Below are 20550 nucleotides of genomic sequence, written 5' to 3' on the forward strand. Positions count from 1 at the left end.
TAATCGGCCAATGGGATCAAATTAGCCACACCCTCCCTCCCTTCCTGTTAATGGAGTTTTTAAAGAAAGTTCAGGAGGTATGACAGCACCACGGTCTCCATAACCTCTGAACTCCGTTATGTAATTTTCCATGACATCACTTTCTGAAAGAGGCCAATACCTTCTCCTGCAGCCCTCATCCAGCCTGTGGGGCTCCCCTCTGGTTAGCTCCCCTGGCATAAAATCAGACAAGGGGGGAACACTTCTGATCACACACACCTTTCTGCCTTCATGAATTCTGGGAACAAGCAGAATAAATATGTCAGGTGTTTTTGCTCCCCACCTTATCTTCACAGCCTTGGTTTCTTGTAGAGTCTTTGGATTAAAGGCAATCGACAGCCAAGGCCTATGTAGTAGCACCAAACAAAGCTATTGTCAGATAATAACTATTATTTGCAGTAATATTATAATATATAATAATAGTTTATACTGTATAGTTTGTAACACTTAACAATTGTCTAAATTCGTTCAGCATTTGTATTTAGAAGCATACAAACTTTGCTGAAATAAAGAATTTTTCATTAAAGGATTGCTCATTGAAGCCCGTAGGCCCCCAGCACACCTGTCCTCCAGGAGATAGCCAGCAGCAGTGGGTGATGCATTAAGGCTGTAGGAAAAGCGAGAGCAATTACCTTTCACTATACAGTATATTATTAATGTGACAGAAGGCACTGGAGCAAGTACACCTACACATCTCTCCTGATCTGTTTTTAATAAAGACCTTGGTAGTTTAGGATTTGAGTTTCATAGACTGAAAAGGCTTATTAATGTCACAAGGGAAGGTACCTGACTTAATCACTAACCTCTGTGCCCTCTGAATCCAATTATCTGCTGTGAGTGTAGGCTTAAAAAACAGTTTTAAAAGCTTTCAGAATTGCCGTGCGTGAAAGGTTTAAAAAGAGGAAGCTTACTTAAGAATCAAGGCTGATCTTTTGGAAGAGATCAGAGATCCCCACCCTGCAGACAGCTGTCTGAGCAGGTAGTATTTTCAATAACCTTTTCTGGCTGCAGGTGAGTGAAATTATCGTGCGCACCAGGATGGGACCAAGCTACAGTATGCTAACATGTTTGTGCCAAAATTTCTTCATGCTGTTTGTTTAAGGAGTGAGGAACATTTTTAATCGAGAATGCTAATGTTGACTGATCCGATAACTATATCTATGTATGATTCAGTTGTGTTGCTGGAGGAGATAGTATGTACTGTACCTGACTATCACCAGATGTTCTGTCACACCAGTAATACAATCTTTACAGAGCAGCGCAGTCATGCAATGACTGTTGAACTAGGTTCGGAAATATAATCACTTATAGGATTATTGCTTGGTGAAGAGAACAGAAACAAAACACATATATCTCTGTAGGGCAAAATACCTTAACCTTCTGATAAAACATTTTTTTCAGTCAGATAGAGCAAAGTAGCAGTCTAATCATGAAATTCAACCAAGCCAACACGGAAATATGCTTCTCACTAAAATTAAATTCTGCAGTTTCCTTGCTGGAAATGATATAAGTGTTGGACAGGTCGAATGCACATATTTAAAGTGTTCTGGATAGATAACAGTGAAACTGGCTTATCAATGAAGTTTTGACATGTGAAAAAAAAATCACATTGTTTGTCTACAAACAGAGGCTTCTGTTTTGCAGGTTTTTCTGATGTAATCTACTTGGAACTTGGAAGTGTCACTTGCACTTACTGTAGGTAGTATCATTATAATATAAAATTTCCTGCAATGACTACATAGTCAATACAGCCAGTCTTTTGTTAATTATAAATTATGATTGTTCTGAGTTGGCTGCATAATTCTTTTGGAATCTGTTGGTTACAAGGTCATTTAGTAGGGAAGCGCATTGTCCTTTACTCATAATTATGACAAAATTATCTTGTATTTACGAGATACTAATTCTCGCATACTTTGTCTGTTCAATAGAACAATTGTCATATGATACCTTTATCACTACGTGCGGACTTACAGGTTTAAGCAGTGGAACCGATTGCATGTATCGCAAAGCAATAACATAACCATCATTGCTTTGATCTCTAAATCCCACAAAACCGGTCCTCATGCTAATAACGATTCTGTTCATATTTGCTAAAAATTGCAAGATTTCATTATGACTAAACCCCCAGTCGAAAATAAAACGGTACAACTTCTGCAGCACTGGACATTGACCCAGTCATGAAATTGAAAGTGCCAGCCAAGTTCACAGTAGCTTCTAGATACTTCATTCATAATTACGAGATAGGGGAGCAATTATTTTTTCCCTTGGTGGCAGCAATTAGAACTCTTATTCATTTTTAAAACAAATTCATTGATTAAACAAAATAACTTGACTGTCATTTTGCATATAGAGACCCAGTTCATGAAGAGGTGATATTCTGCAAGTGACCATACTGGTTAGTCACTGGTTAGTAATTGGTAACTGGTCAGTTAATTTGTCTTGCTCCATACATGGTCCCATCAAAAGCTCCCTTCCAGCTCTATGCTTCCCAGCGCAAAGATGGGGGCTTGATTCCTAGAGCGAGACTGTTCTTGCACGGTCACCACCGGTAGGTAGAGAACCGTTTGTATGAGGCAGAGCAGAGGCCTAAAAACTAGGGGAGATCTTCCTGTGGTGAAGTGCACAGCCTGAGAGTCTAAGGACACGCTTGCTCTCTTGCATCACACATCAGCGGTTGAGATGACCAAACTCTCAGCGTTTCCTCAGAAGAGGAACCATGACAGAGGGAATCCAGTCATGCCTCTCCTGTAGCCAGGTTTTGCACAACTTCCTTCTTCAACCTGGACCCTGGTTTCAACACGTCCGCACTAACGCTGCTCACCATTACACAAGAGTGAGGAGAGGGGGGGTGGGGCTGGGGGGCGCTGGAGTTTTCCAGAAGAAAAGGCCAGGGGACAGATAAACACCAGGTGCTGGGGTATCCTCCCTCCAGGCTGTGGGAGCTCTCCACAGATCCTGTCCCGCCTGATCTTGGTGGGATTTTTCCGAAATGGCTCCTTTCCTTCGTGGGCACTCCCTCGTGCTTTGGAAAGATAAAAATCACGGATTAGAGAAGTAAAATCACAGCGTCATGCTTCATGTCGTGCGCTGATTACTTCCCGGTGCTGATTTTTGTCGTTCTATATGCATGCTGTGTTTGCTGTTGTTAAAGTGTGCCTGGGCTAGTTTAACACACAGTTGTCTGTGTTGGTTTTGTACCAGGGTTGGCTGTAGTTTTGCTGTGGTGTCCTATGGTGTGAGCATGCCTTCACCGTGCTGTATGTCTCTGGACCACAGTAATTCACAGTAATGTGCTGCACGGTGGCTTTCCCATGGTGCTTTGTGGTAAGAAACAGCGGAGGCACTGTTAAAGTGTGGAAAATCCATTGGAAAACCATCCAGGGGAAGAATATAAAGGATCTGAAAACAAATGATTAAAGTCCCTTTGGCTACAAGGAAGAGAAGCAAGTGATTTCTTGTCAAACTATTTCCCAGAAACTAAAAGGCTTCTTTGATGAACATAGTTCATCCAAAATCACATTCCTACTGCTGGTGCACAGCTTTGACAAAACAAAAGATCTCTGACTCTTTCTGACAGACATGTAGTCTGAGGTAATCTGGTTGGCACTTAGTCAGTACAGACAGTACAGACCCAGCCAGTAGTGGAAAGGGTCTTGAAAATGTCTGGCTTCCCCTCCTGTTAAGGAAGTAAGCCAAATCGTATTTTTACCACACCACAAAAATCATTTTAGTTCACCTTCTGTTTGTGAGCAGACCTGCTCCTTAAATATTTGGGGAGCTGTGTCAGTGTACATTGTCTGCAAAGGAACGAGCTACTGTAAGATTAATTCCACATTGAAGAGTAGGACGATGAAATTACATCTGAAGAAGGCAAAATGTTGTTTCTTTTTTCTACTTTTTAATGGAAAATTAACCTTTGTCCTGTGTCCCTTTACTAAAAACAGTTTAGTTTCTTTGCAAACTGCTGAGCAGTTTCTCTCATAGTTTTAGGATCAGCAGAGACATGGTCTGTACCTGGAAAAGCTAAGGAGAATTCTTCCCCGGCTAAGGTCCCTGCGTAGGGTTTTAATTCCTTGCGATTTCGCTTCTCAGTGTTTATGTGTCTGAGCTAAGGTGTGTTCTGGGATTGGCCAGCCTCACCAGTTCCTGAATTCTCAGACTGTGTGTTGATGTCTCACAGAGCGGTCAGGACATAGCAGAGCATCCAGTACCCAGACTGGAGGAAAGCTGAAGGGTTGACCCAGAGCTATGAAGAGCCTGTTTGTTCAAAAGGGAAATTCAAACTTTTTGTTTCTGTTGTTATTCAGACATTTTTAGAAACCTGAGCCACTGTAGGAGGCCAGGAGAAGGTATGGTTCTCCGAGTGCCCTGTTTCTTGCTCACTTCTGTCAAATCTGTAAAGTTATACTGAACACCGACTTGTTTACTGTTTCTATCTGCAAGAGCACTGCTTCCACTATGATGCTTGCAGAAATTCTCAACAAACACAATAAAAATACAAAAAGGAGGCAAGGCACCATACAATGATTCCTCAAACGTCATTTCACTCTGGACAGAGAAACAGAGTGTAAAATCTGGACTGGTCTGGCTTTGCTCCCAATTGTTTTGATTAGTTTCATCTCATCTGGCTTACAAGAAGCTTCACCTTTGTAAAATTCAGAAGGCACAAGATCATGATCAAGACGCAATATTCTCCCATTGCTCTTAATATCTCCAACAGCCATTAGGAACAACCTATAAGTTTCAGCAGCCTGTCAGGTAGCTGTGTCTCTTGCTGTGTGTATTGCAGCCAATACCCCTCTATCCCTACACCTGTCAGGCAGAGTGAGTCTTAGCAGGTGATTAAGGACCTAGGAGGCTGAAGCCCTTTACAGGACCTGGAGTCCCTTCACTCCCCTGCTGCTGTGTGAACTGTTAGGAAGGAGAGCCATGTGTTGACACCAGATCTCATGCTCCTGACAGGTTCCAAGCATTGATACATCTCTTTGCACCACATTCTTTTTGCAGAGCGAGACAGCTGAAAGTTGCATAACCCTTAATCCGAGATCTTGCAGAACTGCATACCGAAACCAAAACCGAAACCAAGTTACTTTTAGTTATCACAAGCTGAACTTTCTCCCTTTCTCTCCCACAGAAGGCATGCCTGACACACCTTGTAGTTTTCCTATCCTGCTTGCATGGCCATGTTGAGCTTGTTACAGTGAGATCGTTCCTCTGGGCTTTTTAAGCACCTTTGTGTAGCTCGTGTAAGGGGACCAGCCTTTCAGCCTAGGGGCTTTTAGCCCAGTGGCTCAGGCTTGATGCAGAGATGTGATTGAAAATGAGTTACAAATCCAGAGTCTGACAATAACACGCACAGTTCCTGTGCCTCCGAATATCAAGCGCAATATCGTTTACCCTCACAAGGGCCTCGCTGACCTGTGTCAGTACAGATAGACTACACCTAGTTTGCTAAGCTTCCCCTGCAATGGAGAGGTTGTCTGTATATTGCAGGCTGCAGTGCCTGCGACCGTGTTTTTCATTCTTTCAAAGGCTTCTGCTGTCTTTTCGTGAGACATTCACTTCTTGGATTTGCAAAAAAGGCAAAAGATCAAAGCATGCTTACTGATTCAGGTGATTTTATTTGGGTTTTCAGTACTCAAATACAATATGCATTAGGATTATAAACTTGAGACTCCAATGGAAAAGAAATGGACATCTACACCCAGAATGGCATTGTACACTAGCCCACAAACTGATTCAGCTTTCAACATACTGTACAAACAATGAATTTCACTATTCACCACAAACAGCAGTAACAGTTTGCATTTTAAAAACTAAGAGACATAATATTTGCACCACACCACCAGTGCAGAGATACTGTACAAGCAAACATGCGAATTGGCAGAACCAATGTGTTTGAGGACGCAAGTGTAGTTCAGTGTAGTTGAGCAACACTGGGCTGGAATAGTGCCTTCAGAGCTACTGTAACAGCACTCCGAACACCTGGAGATACCATTGGAGTCTCTTTATCTGAGATCTCTTGGCAACACGGAGGGCTGAAAAGATCTACTTATCTTATAATACAAATGCTATTGTTTGCCAAAAATCAAAAGATAAAGGTGTTGTCTGATAAATCACTTTATTGCAGTCAACAGAACTGTACTGTAGTTCACCAACAGATACAGTAAAAGAGGCCTTCATTATGTACATTGCAGAATCTTTAAATCCTTTTAAAAAATGGTGAAAATAAACCCAAAAGTCATTCCCACCTACGGCTATAAATATGTTCTTAATTTAAAAAATAAACTATTGTTCTGACACAGAAGTACCCAAGTAATTGTAGGTCACTACTCACACAATCATACATTTCACCCTTTATTCCACATTTTCCACAAAGTAACTACACTAAGTTCATTATTGTAGTGATTCACTTCACTCTATAGCTGCCAGTTAAAGTGTGCAAAGCTGATGGGTCAGCTAGGAATGAGCTTAATAGTTTTCCTCTTGTAATATTAGTGTAAAAGGTGACGTCCATACTAGAGCTACAGTGACTCATCAGGCCATAACTCCTCCTGATTTTAGTGGGATTCATTGGGCAAGAGAGATTGTGATACCCTCTTCTGGATGGGACGCTGGTCCATCATAGTGATGATACCCCAGCAGGGCTGGTCCCCACTTTCACAGCTGGGTGGACTGGAGTAAAGTCCCTCATTCGAGGCTACAACACCAGTGTCTGCAGTGGGGACTCGAACCCACAACCAAGAAGTCATGAGTCCAAAAGCTAACCCAGTATGCTTCACCACCCCTTATTAGTATAGTGCATAAGAAATAATAATATACAAATAAATATCTGCATTGTTTAAAGCTCTTCCACGCGGTTTCAAAGCCTGCTGTTCCTGAGAGAGTATTTCAGGTTCGAAGGGATGAGGCCTGGTGTTTATGCCACACTGGTCTTCACTTTCTCAAATATCTGCCTGACTTTGACAGCCGGAACACAGCCTTCTCTGATGATGGTGATGATGCCTGAAACACAAAAGGACAGTTAGGTTTTTCTCTATGACAGGACACGTTCACTGCCTACAAACAAGGGCCCTCAGTATAGCTGGGGCTGGCTCACAAACTCCGACTGACCACACGGAGCTCAAAGAGGCCTTTTCTGTGATGTCCGATCAGAGGTGGCAGCCCTGGAAAGTAAGAGCTGTTTTGCAAAGAACAGAACGTACTGTACCTTCATCGATTTTCAAGCAGTTGACCACAGTGGATGCCACGACTTCATTCGATTCTCCATCACACAGAACTCCGTTCAGCTTGTGTCCAAGACGCCTAGAGGAGAAGAATAAAAAGTGGATTTAGACTCAAGGCAAAGCAACACACCTCAATATGGCATCAATTGGGAATATGGTATCAATTTCAAAGGATATATTATATGCAGGATTTAGGCAGATCTTTCTATATGAGCTGCTGTCGGAAGAAAGAAGCAGCAGTTCCTTCCCAAAGATCAGGGAGGTTTCAAATCTGGCCCATTCCCATAAAGAAGAGCTCTACGGACAAACGGAGACTCACGTGATGACCATGTCGTGGTGCGTGCTGTCCGGCTCTCCACTGGGGTTGGCAGAAGTGATGGCGAGGGGGCCAGTCATGTTACACAGGTGTGCAGTCACCGTGTGGTCAGGCACCCGGATCATGATGCTGTCCTTGGTGCCCACGCGGTCATAGGCAGGACCGACGCCTGGAAGCGAGCCAACAGAGGACTGTCAGTAACAGGGAAGGACTGGGATAGCCAGCCAAGCCAGACTTTTTCCTGGGGCAGGCTAGGAGGATCCCTAAATGCTGTGCTTGTCCAGTGTCAAGTGATTCATTTTTGAATCTGCAGTGCTTTACATTGAGAATAAGACACAGAACTGGAGTGAAGGACCTCAGAGCTGAGAGTAGACCACGAGTGGAAAATGCTAACCACAATTCCCACAACATCCCTCCACATCGCAGTAGACCCCACTCACCCAGCCTGGACAGCCACTCGCCCTTCTTGACGATGCAGCTGATGCCCCCTGGGTAAACATTCCTCATGAACTCCCACAGCAGGGTGCTGAAGGGAGGCCTGACGGCGGCCAGCTGCTCCAGGTTCGAGATGCAGATGCAGATGGGCTTCTCTGCAGGGCGGTCCTGTTGGGAGGCAGTGCCAGATGCTCAGGGATCACCAGTTGTGAAAATGAAAGCTCATTTGAGCTGTTCAAGATTCTGTAGGTCACCGTGTTAGAAAATGCACTGCAGTACAGTCGCATAGTGTGAGGCTTCGCTTGCAGGAACGTTTGCTACTGAGCTTGTCGAGAGGTTTCTCTTGACAAAGTGAAAGCAAAGGGAATGAAGGCTGCTTCTACACACAGAAAGGGGCCTGTTCTTACCTTGATGTTGTAGATCTTCTCTATGGCTTTGGGGTGTCTGCAGGAGGCGGCCAGGGCATACACTGTGTCAGTAGGGATGCCACATACGCCACTGCTGTCCAACAGCTTGGAGATGGTTATCAACCCGCTGGTCAGTCGAGAGTTGGCAATGGGGCAAGGAGGAGGAGGCCTCTCGGTCAATTCCTTCTTCTGAGCCTGGGTGTAACGAGCTGAATTAGTCAGTGGGCAGTTCTCGGCTTGGGCCACGTGGCATGACTGTTTGGAAAGGCTTCCTGATTTTTCCACATTGCCCTGAATCCAGGTTTTCATTTTAAGGGACATACGCATAGAGTAAAGTCAATATCAAGATTAAAATTTGAATCCAACATAATTCTGATTTATCCCATGAGGTGAGAAGACCGCGTTCTGGACTGAAAAGAAGAACCTGTGGGTAGCTAGTGTGTGTATGCAGTGTATAAGCAGTGGCGGATGGGGGCCTCACCTTCAGCACAGGGGGCCCGAGGGGGAGCAGATCCTTGAGGAAGATGGTGTTGGCCAGGGAGGCCAGCATGCCATAGAGGCAGATGATGGAGAATATCGCCAGCATGGCAACTGCAAGAGACACCCAGGGAGGTTAGGAGAGTGGCATATCACTCTCAGCTTTCTGAGGCAAGTCTAGAATGAAGGAACTGCTCGGGTGATGCCCATCAGTTGGGTCTCAAAAGAGCATCTCCTCTTCCTCAAAGCGCCTGCGGACCTGCAGCACATTGCATTTAACTGCTGACAGCAATGAACTATGGCAAATGAGAAAGGAAAGAGGACTGTTGATGCGCTTATTTCACAAAGCTGGGGAATGTCTTACTTTCCAGTTTGTAGGGCAGCCTGTCCAAGGTGGAGAGGAGGAAACAGACCAAGATGACTTCCATCACAGTAGTCAGTGCCAGGAGCACCAGGTTCCTGTAGCCGGCTGTGGAAGGAGAATGAAGAGAGCACTTGAACCTGTATAACCTACTACATCACTGGCAATCAACCTCCTAAGTCACCATTTTAGAGACATGGCTCTGATCATCCCTGGTCTTTCAGGAACATCTTAGCTCTTAACTACCCCAATAGTTCATTATTGGCATGATTAGGTCACTTGATCTGCTACTTTTAAGTGATCTAGCAATCCTGTAGACACACCAGCCCTTCAGGACCAAGACTGTATAGATTGTCAGAGACATTTGCCTTTCTAAAAAATAAACTTGGGAACAATACCAATACTGCAGCCAAAAATATTGCATGAAAAATTCAACACTGGGTGAAATCTAGTCCCAAGCAGTAAAGGAAAGTGAAACCAATACTAAAAGTATTGTTAAGATTTGGCCAAAATCCAAATCCTTAAGAACTTGACTTGACTTACCAGTAAGCATGAGGAAACCATTCAACACAAGGAACGCAATGGCTCCTGCTGTAAATCCCCCAGCTGAACCTGGAGTGATGTCAAGCAGAAAACCTAACAAAAACACACAAGAGAGCAAGGAGTGAGATCCTGGGAACTGGCGTATCAGATTGTGTGAAAGTGGCAATTGTCTAGAACTGGGACTAGTCAGTATGTTCTATTCTGTTGGTGTATTAAACACCTGAGCTTAGCTGGCCAAATTACCTGCAAACCGGTACCAGGTCCAGGTTGCCCAGATGGCGGCATAGGAGATGGGGATGATGGGTCCGAACCTGTGGCCTCCTTGGACCGCCAGCCTGCTCACATAAAGCTGCATGATGGCTCCTGTGATCAGCACCCAGGGGACGGCGAGGTGCAGGAAAGAGTCGCCCGGGCCGCTGTTGTGGATGGCGGACATGGCCGCCACCCCGTTGCAGAGGAAGAAGAGGGCATCGGGCAGCTGGGAGGCGGAGCTGGGTGGAAGATCCTGAGGTTTAACCCAGGACCTCTTGAGGATGCTCAGCACGCTCTGGAGATTGTCAGTGGAGAGAGGCTGTGGCCCCACTGGGATCAGGGCTTTCTCCGCTATGCTGTTGACTTGCCTGGCGAAGGTGGCATAGAGGGAGAGGGCCAGGAACAGGCAGCAGGCCACCCCAAAAAAGATGTAGTACCGCTGCAGTGGGATCTGGGAGATGGTGGAGACGGTGAGGAGGAGAAAAAGGGCGTTGTGAAGCAGCTCCAAGGTGTCCGTGTTCAGAGACAGCAGGCAGAGGACGATGGCCGCGGCCAGGAAGAACCAGTCCCCGACCATGCCGTCTCTGGCTCCTCCAACCTCCTCCTTGCCCACCATCACGGACAGCACAAACTCCTCCCACGCCTTCATCAGCCAGTAGGAGCAGTGCAGCCCAAACTTGGTGGTGTGGTAGCTGTCCTCACGCAGATAGGCGTAGTAGCTGGAGAAGAGCTGGGCGAAGGAGGTGATGGAGACCCAGATGGCTCCCACAAAGAAGTTGGGCATGTAGCCAAAGCAGTAGAAGGCGAATATGAAGGGGGAGACAGTATCGGAGATGTAGCCCAGGGCCATGGGCTCGGCGTACTTGGTGTTCTTCTTCTTCTCCTGGCCCAGGCTCTGGGAGCTGCTCTTGTTGGCCGTGCCGAGCAGGAGGACGTTGAAGAGCGGGTTGCCGAAGCCCTTGAGGACATTGCGCTGCAATATGCCCTTCAGCAGCAGGGCGGTGGCCCCATAGAGCCCACACACCAGGATGACCAGCTCCAGAACGCCCGACACCACCAGCGCCCAGCGCCCCACCAGCCCCACGGCCTCGAACACCAGCGTCAAGGTGATGGCGCCAAACACGAAGGGCATGATGTAGTTGACCGTGGCGGAGCAGAAGGCCAGGATGAAGGAGATGAAGATGTAGGGGACCAGCCCGGAGATGGCGGATTCCTGGATGGCAGGAGCAGCCAAGCTGGAATTACTCAGCAAGGCGACTGAAGTGCTGGAATTAAGGCCAAGGCTGCCATTCGAGCTGTTAGCTTTTAGGTCACTCAGCGGGGGGTTGGCACCCAGAACGATCCTGGTAGCACCATAGCTGGTCCAGAGAGCAGCGTAGGCAATGAAGGATGTTCCACTCAAGTGGTCATACTTGCGAAAGGACAGCAGGCCAGCCAGCAGCTGAGTTACGCCTCCTATCACGATCAGGTGAACACCTGTGGAAATGACATGAGTCAGAGGTCAGGGGTCAAGAGTCAGGGGTCAGAGATTGCTCTATTGCAATAATTCCTCCCGTTTTAGAGTAACAACATCAAGGGGGCATGCAGCGGAGCTGTGTAGCACAGAAATGTTGAATGTTTTTAATTTTTTGTTGAGATGACCCATAAAATACAGGAGTAAACTAAAGGTGCTTAAAAAAAAAACACGAGACACTTGAAATACAATTCTGATGGCCAGGCATAATTTTGAAATCTTTTTGAGATACAGAAATTAAAAAAAGCCATTAAAGACACAGAACCAGCAGTATTCACGCAAGCGGCGGCTCGGGACGCGGTGTTTACCAGCCAGGATGTTCTCCACGCCCACAGCCGGGACGCCAGTGTGCGCTCCGTGGAAGTTCTGCAGAAGGACGAGGAAAGCGCTGATTCCATTCGCCAGGAGTCCCAAGACACCGGGCTCCCCGTAGAACACAGCAGCGAAGCCGTCTGTAGTCGCCATGTGGCCTGTTGTGTGTGCAGTATCTGTCCCTGGGAGAAACCAGAGAGCGGGATTCACGGTCACGTCGCAAGCTTTCCTGGCTGCACTAGTTTCGTGATACCAAGCTCTACTTTGTGGATTAATTGCACTGTCTCAACAGAATAGATCTGTATTTTTCTAATTCACATTTCTGCGGACAAAGCCAAAACCTACGGCACCGACTCTAAACAACAGAACAAAATCGCCCTTTGATTTTTATTTAATCACGTTGCCATCTAAAGTTGTGAACTGGCCATAGTTTAAGGGACACATTTTAATGAGGACGGGGAAAAGGTTTAGCTCTAAGGTTTTTTTTGTTGTTGTTATTGTTAATTTACCGATACATGTATTGACCTAGAGAAAAGCGGTAAATTGCCACTATGCGCGCTCCACTAAGTTAGCTACACAGAACTGCGACTTCTGGAAGACAGCGCCCTCTGCGGGCCCCCTGGAGAAAATTCTCTTTTCCTACCGCCGCTCAGATCACACCTGTCCCGTCAGCGGTTACACCTCCCTCTGAATTATTCTGGGCAGCTTTAAATCGAAGCGTCATTTATTTATTATTTAATAATACACATTGCATATTCAATACTTTATTTCGACTGGTAAAACTTTGTCGGTGTTACAGTTCACTATATCGTTGCGCTAGTATTCATTACTCTGATCACACTGAAAAGGTTTTTTTTTTGGTATGTGATGATATGGAGCGGCTTGTGTGACGATGTCCGCCAGACTTCTCGAGTGAACGTGGCGCACGGCCTGGATTTGATCAGATGTGTAAAATACAACGCGTGTAAGATTACCATCGGTCTCTGCAAAGCTGCAAAGGACCGGGCTCTATGGATTGCCCTTGGACTGAGTCAACAGCTGAAGATGCCCGGCCACAGACCCACGCTATTACTATTTAAACTTGAGCTCAGAAACAGCCGGATACTGGAATAAGACACCGTAGCTGGTAACTCATGGCGATTAAGAGTGTAGAGTGTAGTATTAATATTACAAAGCTTAAAATGTATCCAGCGGTCACTCGGTTCCTAATGACCACTAATTATTTACCATTAAACCTAAGACGTACTGCTTGGTGGACTATACAGAAGTTATCTACAACAATTGCACGGCTTCCAAAATGATCGAAAACTCGGCGATCTTGGGAAGAAAGTAATTTAAGACACTGTCTCTGTAAATACGCATTCATTAACCTCAGCGGATACAGTAGTATACAGTAGCACAACACATCGCATTTAGTTATTGCAGATGACGGGTTGGGGGAAATACTTATGACAGTGAGCGTCAGTACTCCTGTCTGAAACTACATACTGCTGTATCTGTAATGTTCCCGCGGTTCAGAGCGCAATCAGAGTGGTTTTATCAGTCAGGTCTTCGCGCTCCCTGTTTCTCGCACCTTCGAGGCGAAAGCCTGACTTCTCTCCGAAAGGCGAGACTGGGCCCGAAATATCTTTAAGGAACAAATCTGTCCCCAACGCCGCCTGCAATGTCCCTTTTCCAGCAGGTAGCAGGTCCGAGCCTTTATTTGCTCCCGGGGATGCGGCGCACGCTGGGAACTACGGAGTTAAGCGGCTGGTGGCATCGATCCAGAGCACCTGCTTGACCTGTGGACACCCGGGTCCCTGGCAGTCGCGTGGGAATGCTGTGCTCGACCTGTTTTGTAGGTTAGAATTCTAGCTTTCAAATCTCTCCATACCTCCTAACACAAAGAGATGGGAAGTTCTGGTCATAAAAAGTATGTAGTACTTTACCAAGCATGACCTGTTACTCAGAGTGGCTTTTCTCAGAACATGTAACGTGCTGTGTTCTTCTAGACTGAGACCTCTGATAAAATAGCCCACACTGGAAGTTAAAACACTACAGAGGCTATGGAGATATAGGAGAAGAATGGTATTTACCTGTCCAGAAGGCTCCGTTCCCAAAATTGCGAGCAGGCTGAGGGTGGTGTAAGTATATTCTTTCTAAATGGAGGAGGGGGAGCAGGAGGAGTCTGTACAGTCCCTGCTTTTCTTGTTTCCTCCACCCTGCATTGATAACAGAAATGATATCACAGGCCCCCCACCTTCTTATATAATACTTCCTTTTCAGATTCGGAGAAATCCCCCCTGAATACGTGCAGGAAATACCTGTTTGGGTGGGGGGGGGGCCAAGGGGTGTATTTTGGAAGCCCCAGCCCAACCCACCCCCTTAGAATGGGGTGTATTGTTGTCTGCCGAGGGTCAGTGTGTATATAAGCAGTCAGCAGAGCCTCACCTGATTAACAGCTGCTCCTCACAGCAACACCAAGGCTCACAGAGACTCCTGAAGATCCTGCCAGCACAGCGGACACCATGCTCTCCACACTGCAGGTAAGCACAACACCCAGGAGGGACTGCCGCTCCTTGAGACTTTAATCACCGCTCGTGAAATGGAGGTTTACTGTGATGTTCTGCTTTTGTGAAAGAGTCTGTTTAAGTGTTTTGTGATTTTTTTTTAAATCCTTTTCTTCAGTGTTTTGTGAAAATGTACAGAGTATGTCTTGCCAGAATGTCTCCCGAAACTGCAGTTAAATTATTTTTGTCAGTTTTTGCTTTTAGCATGTCTCTGTAAGGGTGTGTTATTTTTTTTTTACTTTACCAAGGTTTTACTAGAAAGTCTAAAATGGCTTAAAGACTTGTCACTGCAGCATTAACGGCTGTGTTCATCATGCTGGCTCTTCTGTCTGAGTTTCTTCTGTGCCTGAGTTTCTTGTCGGCAAACTGAACAAGACGCTTTCTTTCAGCACCAGAGCAGGTCAAACAACTTTTAAAACTGAACTAGAAAAAAAGTGGTATGAACTGTATTTTTTTCTTTTTCAGTGTGTATCTTCTGAAAGTTCTTGCCTTCATTTTACCACTGGAGGGTCTTGTAAAAATATTTTGTCCTACTTTACAGTATGCACAGGTAGTTTTCGCTTTACCAGACACCTGCAGGACCCCTAGTGGTTGGTTTGATCAAACCGTCACTTTCCTCTGGCATATCAAAAGTTAAATCTTGTTGGGGTTTTTTTTGCAGAGAACGTCAAGACGTGTTTGTGCCATCCGACAGCTTCACAAACCTGCCCTGGAAGGTAAAGAGACTGTAAATTTCTCCAAAATCTGTCTCTTTTACTAGACCAGCAGTGAAAACTGATCAAGTCAATTCTATGTTCCCAGGCTTTGCCCTTTTCCTGTTTTTACCCTTTTACCAGTTTTAAGGGATTAATTAGGTAGGAGCTGTATGTTCTGTCGCTGCACAGGCTTCACTGCCCCAGCGGGTTTCTGCATGTTGCAAGTTCCGTGCGGATGTGCTCTCGCCATCTAATACTTAGTGATGGGTCCTGCGGGTTCAAGACCAGTTTCAGCTGAGGCAGTGTGGAGCAGTGGTCAGGTTTCTGGACTTGTAACGGGAAGGTTGCAGGTTCAAATCTCACATAAGAGAGTGCTGGTGCACCCTTGAGCACGGTCAGGGTTTTGCATAAATGAAGGCAATGAAAGCCTCTTTAGGGGGGGAAAAAAATCAAATATATAGTATTGCCTGGAATATAGGTCCTTAACTGCATCTGGCCGGTAAAGAGTATGTCACCTCAGGACTGGTCAGCTGCTCATAAAAGCCTTAATGCAGGGCTGTAGGTCTTCTTTAGATACCTGGTCTGGAAAAGCCAGTCTCTTCTCTCTTCAGGTTCTCAGCCTCCACTCTCTGCAAGCGGCCGCAGTGAGAGCTGTGGCACCAGGCCAGCCCTGCTGTAGGGCGAGCCGGGTGTCAGCGCCGTGTGTTCTGTGTGTCCTGCAGTGGCGGAGAGGCCTGCCCCAGAGGAGACGGTGACGGCCAGCTTCGGGGGCTTCATCCAGGCCGTGCAGCCGGAGCAGCTGACGCAGACGGTGCTGAGGCGCAGCAAGAGGATGGTGCTGGATAGTCTGGGCGTGGGGCTGCTGGGCAGCACCACCCAGGTGTTTGAGCTGGCGCTGCAGCACTGCCAGGTGAGCGGGCCGCACGAGGGGCACAGAACGACCGCTGATCAGGGCACGCTCCTCACTTCAGCTGTCCTGATCGCCTTGGCGCCGATCTCATAATCAAGCGTGGTCATGCCTTTCGGTAAACGTGATTGAAGCTTTGATTACCTTTCATACAGTACAGGCCATTGCTTCAGTCCTTATTTAAAATCCCACTGGCAAAATGGGGCTCTGGTCAGTGTCCAGTGGGGATGTGGCCCTAAGGCGTGAAAGTTTGCTGGTGGAGTTAGTGACCGACTGCTTCCTGTCTTTCCAGCACATGTACGCCCCCGATGACATCAGCTCCGTCTACGGCCGCAGCCAGACCAGGCTCTCCCCAACGCTGGCGGCCTTCGTCAATGGCGTGGCGGTAAGGTGGCGCTGTGGCGTGCCCGCTTTCTGTGATGAGCTGGGAGACGGATGGACAGAGGAATGCTCCTCTTCTCGTTACTCAGCCTTTCTCTCGCCTGCTACTCCAGGTCCACTCCATGGACTTCGATGACACCTGGCACCCTGCCACTCATCCCTCGGGGGCGGTCCTTCCTGCCCTCCTGGCTGTCAGTGACATGTTGCCTAGCAACAGCAAGCCCAGCGGGCTGGATTTCCTGTTGGCGTTCAACGTGGGCATCGAGGTCCAGGGCAGGCTGATGAGGTTCTCCAGTGAGGCGCACAACATCCCCAAGAGGTGAGACTCCAGCCCACCTTCTCTCGAGCCCGATCTGTCTCGGCTCAAAGTCTTCCCTCTGGCCTAGCCCCAGCAGCTGCTGGGTTAATGGGTGTCTAGTGCCAACATGGGAATGGAAACAGGATTTAATCCGTGTAGAGAAGGAAACGGGGATAGTTATCTCATCGTGTTGTAGAGCAGAAAGTGAAGGCTCTATCAGCAGAAACACTTTCTAATATGTTTAGCCAGCGCAGGTAAAAATAACGCACAATTATTTCTTGGATAATGAAGGATGGTTTATTGGGTGAACTGGCCCATTAAAGACCATTCTGTGTTTTGGTTTGTTACTGTCAAAAAATAAATAAAGGGCTATTTTCACATCTTCCTTCATAAATGCATGAAAAAGACATCTACTCACTCACCAGCCAGTGAGTTGTTTCTTTTCTTTCATGGCGATTTGATGCAGACTGTGGTGTTAACCTCGCCCACATAACAATGTTCAAACGTGTCTTTCCATGAGGAAAGAACCAGAGCTTGAAGTCCTATTATTCCTTCAAGAAACTTGCTAAAATTAAAAATGCAATGAGCAAAATTTGCATACAATGAGGATATTATTCATCGGATGCTTCACATCATGCAAGTGATTTCTCATTAAGGAGAAATCAAGACGCATTATAATGTATCTCAGAATTCCTTCCCAATGCCAGCGTAAAGAGCCAGTATGGACTAATTTTGTTTTTAACACTACAGCTGTGATTTTCCTCCTGCAGAACAACTGGCAGCCTTCTCATGGTGAATACTGGCCTCTCTGATGCCCCTCTCTCCTCTCCTTCTGCAGGTTCCACCCCCCCAGCGTGGTGGGCACCATGGGCAGTGCTGCCGCCTGCGCCAGGCTCCTGGCCCTGGAGCGCACCCAGTGCGCCCACGCCCTCGCCATCGCCGCCTCGCTGGCGGGCGCCCCCATGGCCAACGCCGCCACGGAGACCAAGCCCCTGCACATCGGCAACGCGGCGCGGCTGGGCCTGGAGGCGGCGCTGCTGGCCTCTCGCGGGCTGGAGGCCAGCCCGCTGGTGCTGGACGCCGTGCCAGGGGTGGCGGGCTTCAGCGCCTTCTACGAGGACTACGCGGCCCGGCCGCTGCCCTCGCCGGAGGAGGCCGAGCCCCGCTTCCTGCTGGAGGAGCAGGACGTGGCCTTCAAGCGGTTCCCGGCCCACCTGGGCATGCACTGGGTGGCGGACGCAGCGGCCATGGTGCACGAGCAGCTGCCCGGCGCCCGCGGCGGCTCCTTCTCCCCGGGCCCGATCCGGGACATCCTGCTCCGCGTGCCCCGCTCCAAGTACATCAACCGGCCCTTCCCGGAGTCCGAGCACCAGGCCCGCCACTCCTTCCAGTTCAGCGCCTGCACGGCCCTGCTGGACGGGGAGGTGACGGTGCGCTCCTTCCTCCCCGCCGCCCGCCGCCGGCCCGAGCTGCAGGCCCTGCTGGCCCGGGTGCGAGTGGAGCACCCGGAGGACAACCCCGCCAACTTCGACCGCATGTACGGGGAGGTGCGAGTCACGCTGGCCGGCGGGGAGGAGCTGGGGGGCCGCTGCGACACCTTCTACGGGCACTGGCGCAACCCGCTGAGCGCCGAGGCCCTGCAAGGGAAGTTCCGGCACAACGCCGGCGCCGTGCTGCCCGGGGAGAAGGTGGAGGCGCTGATCGAGACGGTGGAGGGGCTGGACAGGCTGGGGGACTGCCGCCCCCTGCTGGAGCAGCTGCACTGAGCCACGGCCCCCGGACCCCCGCCAGCATGTTGGTTTTAAGCTCTCTTCCCAGATTTACTGTCTATCCATCCTCTTCCGCGCTTTGCTTCGGGACGCGTGCACGGATCTGGGGCACTCACGCATCGGAGATTCTCGGAAGAGCGAGCTGCTCTTGCATTCTTGTCTGGGAGCTGAATCTCTTTGTTAAATAGTCATTTTTTAAAACCGATTACTGTACTTTCTGTTGAGGGCTTTGTTTGAATGTCCGCGTGCCGGGAGCTGCGTGTGAATGAATGATACATGCCGAAGGTGAGCGAGGGGCTCCTGTCCCGGGGCCCACCTGTCCTGCGGTGATGACAAGGTCTCGCCATGCCCGGTGCCGTTCTGAGCCAAACTAGCCCGCTGGACTTGTCAGCTGCTGGCTGCGGAAGACCAATTCTGTAAATGCTGGAGAAAAATCAGGGTTTGTTGTTAATTTATTGCTACTTTTTATGTAAATGAATTAATAATGATGTATTTTTTAGCTTTTGATTATGACCTTTATGTGATGTAAAAATGGGCAATAAGAATTTTTGTTCTGACAAATAAATGAGATTAAATAAGCTCTGCTGCCTGTGTGTTTTCGCTCTGACACGTTGAGATCTTTGCATACTTGCATATAGTGCCTGCAGTTAGAGGACTGTAGCTGTTAAAAACAAAGTGCACCATTCAGTTGAAGTGTTCACAATACTCAAAAATATTGTCAAAGTCCTCTGCTAAGGACACAGCCTGGAACTGAAAGAAAATGCATTTTAAAACAGAAAGCCAGAGGAGGCTACTTTACACAAAGTTGTGTGGGTGTTTGAAGCAAGGTGCCCAGTCATGCTCAGGTGAACGAACAAGGATTTTGGATTAGTTACTAGCAGCAACTTGTACCCTACTGTGTACTCATAAAGCTACACATAGTTTTGAGCCCTGCATTTAAGTAGTTGTGCAAACACCTCCTCTTGTGGTGTTCAGCACCAATGCAATGGCTTACCACGTTGAGCGATAACTTGGTCTTTACATTTTTAGATGTTTGCTGTTGATATGCTATTAGGCCTAAAGAGTAATGCACTTTTTACACAATCTGCTTCTCAAACTTTCTTACCTCTTTATATCACAACCTCAATGATCGAGTCCAGCTTTAATCAGACTAGTAACCCTTAAACATCAGCACATCAGATGCTATATAAACACAATCTGTAGTTTTAGTTCAGGTGGGTAGCTGCGTCACCTGAAGAAGGCTCCACAGCCAAAACGTGTTTGCTTTCTTCTCTTTTCAGCATGGAATAAACCTATGACTTGTTCACCTGTAGTTTTAGTTGCATACACATCTAACACAAAAACAAGCAACCTTATTTACTGTATCTCTTGCAGTAAATGCCCAGCCATCTACATTGGAGAAACAGGAAGGAGACTTGGAGACCGCTTCAGAGAACATGTCAGGGCTGTGAAGATTAAAGATCTCTCCAAGCCCATTGTTTCTCATTTCACCTCTGACGGCCACGACCACTCTGATCTCTCTGTCTGTGTTCTCAAAGATGGTTTTCCGAACTCATATATCAGAAAGACTACTGAAACCAAACTTATCCTGCAGCTAGGATCACACCCTTCACTTCCCCCTTCTCTTAACGACAGACTACTCTTCTACTAAATTTTCTCCATTCATTGGAAGTTTCATTTCACACTTTTCTACACCTATCCTGACTTCACACCTCTTGATTGGCCTCTCAATTCAATTCAATTCAATTCAAGGTGCTTTATTAGCATGACCGATGGGTACAATCAGTGTTGCAAAGCAAATAAAAATAATAAAATTAACATGGAACAAAACAAAAAATAGAAGTAAAATAAAACCTACAGACATGTTACAGACATTTACAACAAAGACATATTGACATATACTGTAGGCGACTGGAGCATTATTGGGAGACAGACTCACTGTTCCTCTGGCTGTGACAGGAGATCACATACTGGGCTGCCAGATCAACAGAGTTCCCTCCTCCCTCTCCCAGTAGGATTGGGACCCGTTGTGACTCTGGCAGGTGTGGGAACTCTGAGATTAGATTTCTG

General features: G+C 47.3%; 2 protein-coding genes across 5 annotated transcripts; one reads left to right on the plus strand and one right to left on the minus strand.

The window, feature by feature from the left end:
• Positions 1–5640: 5640 nt before the first annotated feature.
• On the minus strand, positions 5641–14185 carry LOC148653891 (uncharacterized). The gene is made up of 11 exons (XM_088596973.1): positions 13957–14185; positions 11878–12063; positions 10048–11532; positions 9805–9897; positions 9265–9369; positions 8905–9014; positions 8424–8618; positions 8022–8184; positions 7585–7750; positions 7250–7344; positions 5641–7044 (listed from the first exon to the last, which is right to left on the minus strand). Exons 2-11 carry the CDS (start codon positions 12032–12034, stop codon positions 6959–6961), a joined length of 2655 nt encoding a protein of 884 aa, XP_088453099.1. The 5' UTR covers positions 12035–12063; positions 13957–14185; the 3' UTR covers positions 5641–6958.
• LOC148653892 (cis-aconitate decarboxylase-like) lies at positions 12870–18681 on the plus strand. Of its 4 annotated transcripts, none has more exons than XM_088596975.1 (9): positions 12872–13007; positions 13560–13722; positions 13873–14004; positions 14336–14406; positions 15092–15146; positions 15848–16035; positions 16325–16417; positions 16527–16732; positions 17550–18681. In XM_088596975.1, exons 4-9 carry the CDS (start codon positions 14389–14391, stop codon positions 18475–18477), a joined length of 1488 nt encoding a protein of 495 aa, XP_088453101.1. In that variant the 5' UTR covers positions 12872–13007; positions 13560–13722; positions 13873–14004; positions 14336–14388; the 3' UTR covers positions 18478–18681. The 4 variants fall into 4 exon arrangements, with proteins under 4 accessions (XP_088453100.1, XP_088453101.1, XP_088453102.1 ...); XM_088596976.1 differs by having other exon boundaries at positions 13560–13718; XM_088596974.1 differs by lacking the exon at positions 13873–14004 and having other exon boundaries at positions 12870–13007.
• The last annotated feature ends 1869 nt before the right edge of the window (positions 18682–20550 follow it).

The sequence above is a fragment of the Lepisosteus platostomus genome, chromosome 10 (assembly GCF_059453375.1).
Source record: "Lepisosteus platostomus isolate fLepPlt1 chromosome 10, fLepPlt1.hap1, whole genome shotgun sequence".
NCBI lineage: Eukaryota > Metazoa > Chordata > Actinopteri > Semionotiformes > Lepisosteidae > Lepisosteus > Lepisosteus platostomus.

Bases quoted from the DNA above. Each gene is read 5' to 3' on its own strand.
- LOC148653891 (XM_088596973.1), bottom strand. From the start codon at position 12,034: ATGGCGACTACAGACGGCTTCGCTGCTGTGTTCTACGGGGAGCCCGGT. The intron at 9,370-9,804 runs GTAAGTCAAGTC...CTCCTTCCACAG, and splicing joins TGGTTTCCTCATGCTTACTG to CCGGCTACAGGAACCTGGTG. The intron at 7,045-7,249 runs GTACAGTACGTT...TTTGTGTTTCAG, and splicing joins CTGCTTGAAAATCGATGAAG to GCATCATCACCATCATCAGA.
- LOC148653892 (XM_088596974.1), top strand. From the start codon at position 13,698: ATGCTGTGCTCGACCTGTTTTGTAG. The intron at 14,407-15,091 runs GTAAGCACAACA...TTTTTTTTGCAG, and splicing joins CCATGCTCTCCACACTGCAG to AGAACGTCAAGACGTGTTTG. The intron at 15,147-15,847 runs GTAAAGAGACTG...TGTGTCCTGCAG, and splicing joins TCACAAACCTGCCCTGGAAG to TGGCGGAGAGGCCTGCCCCA.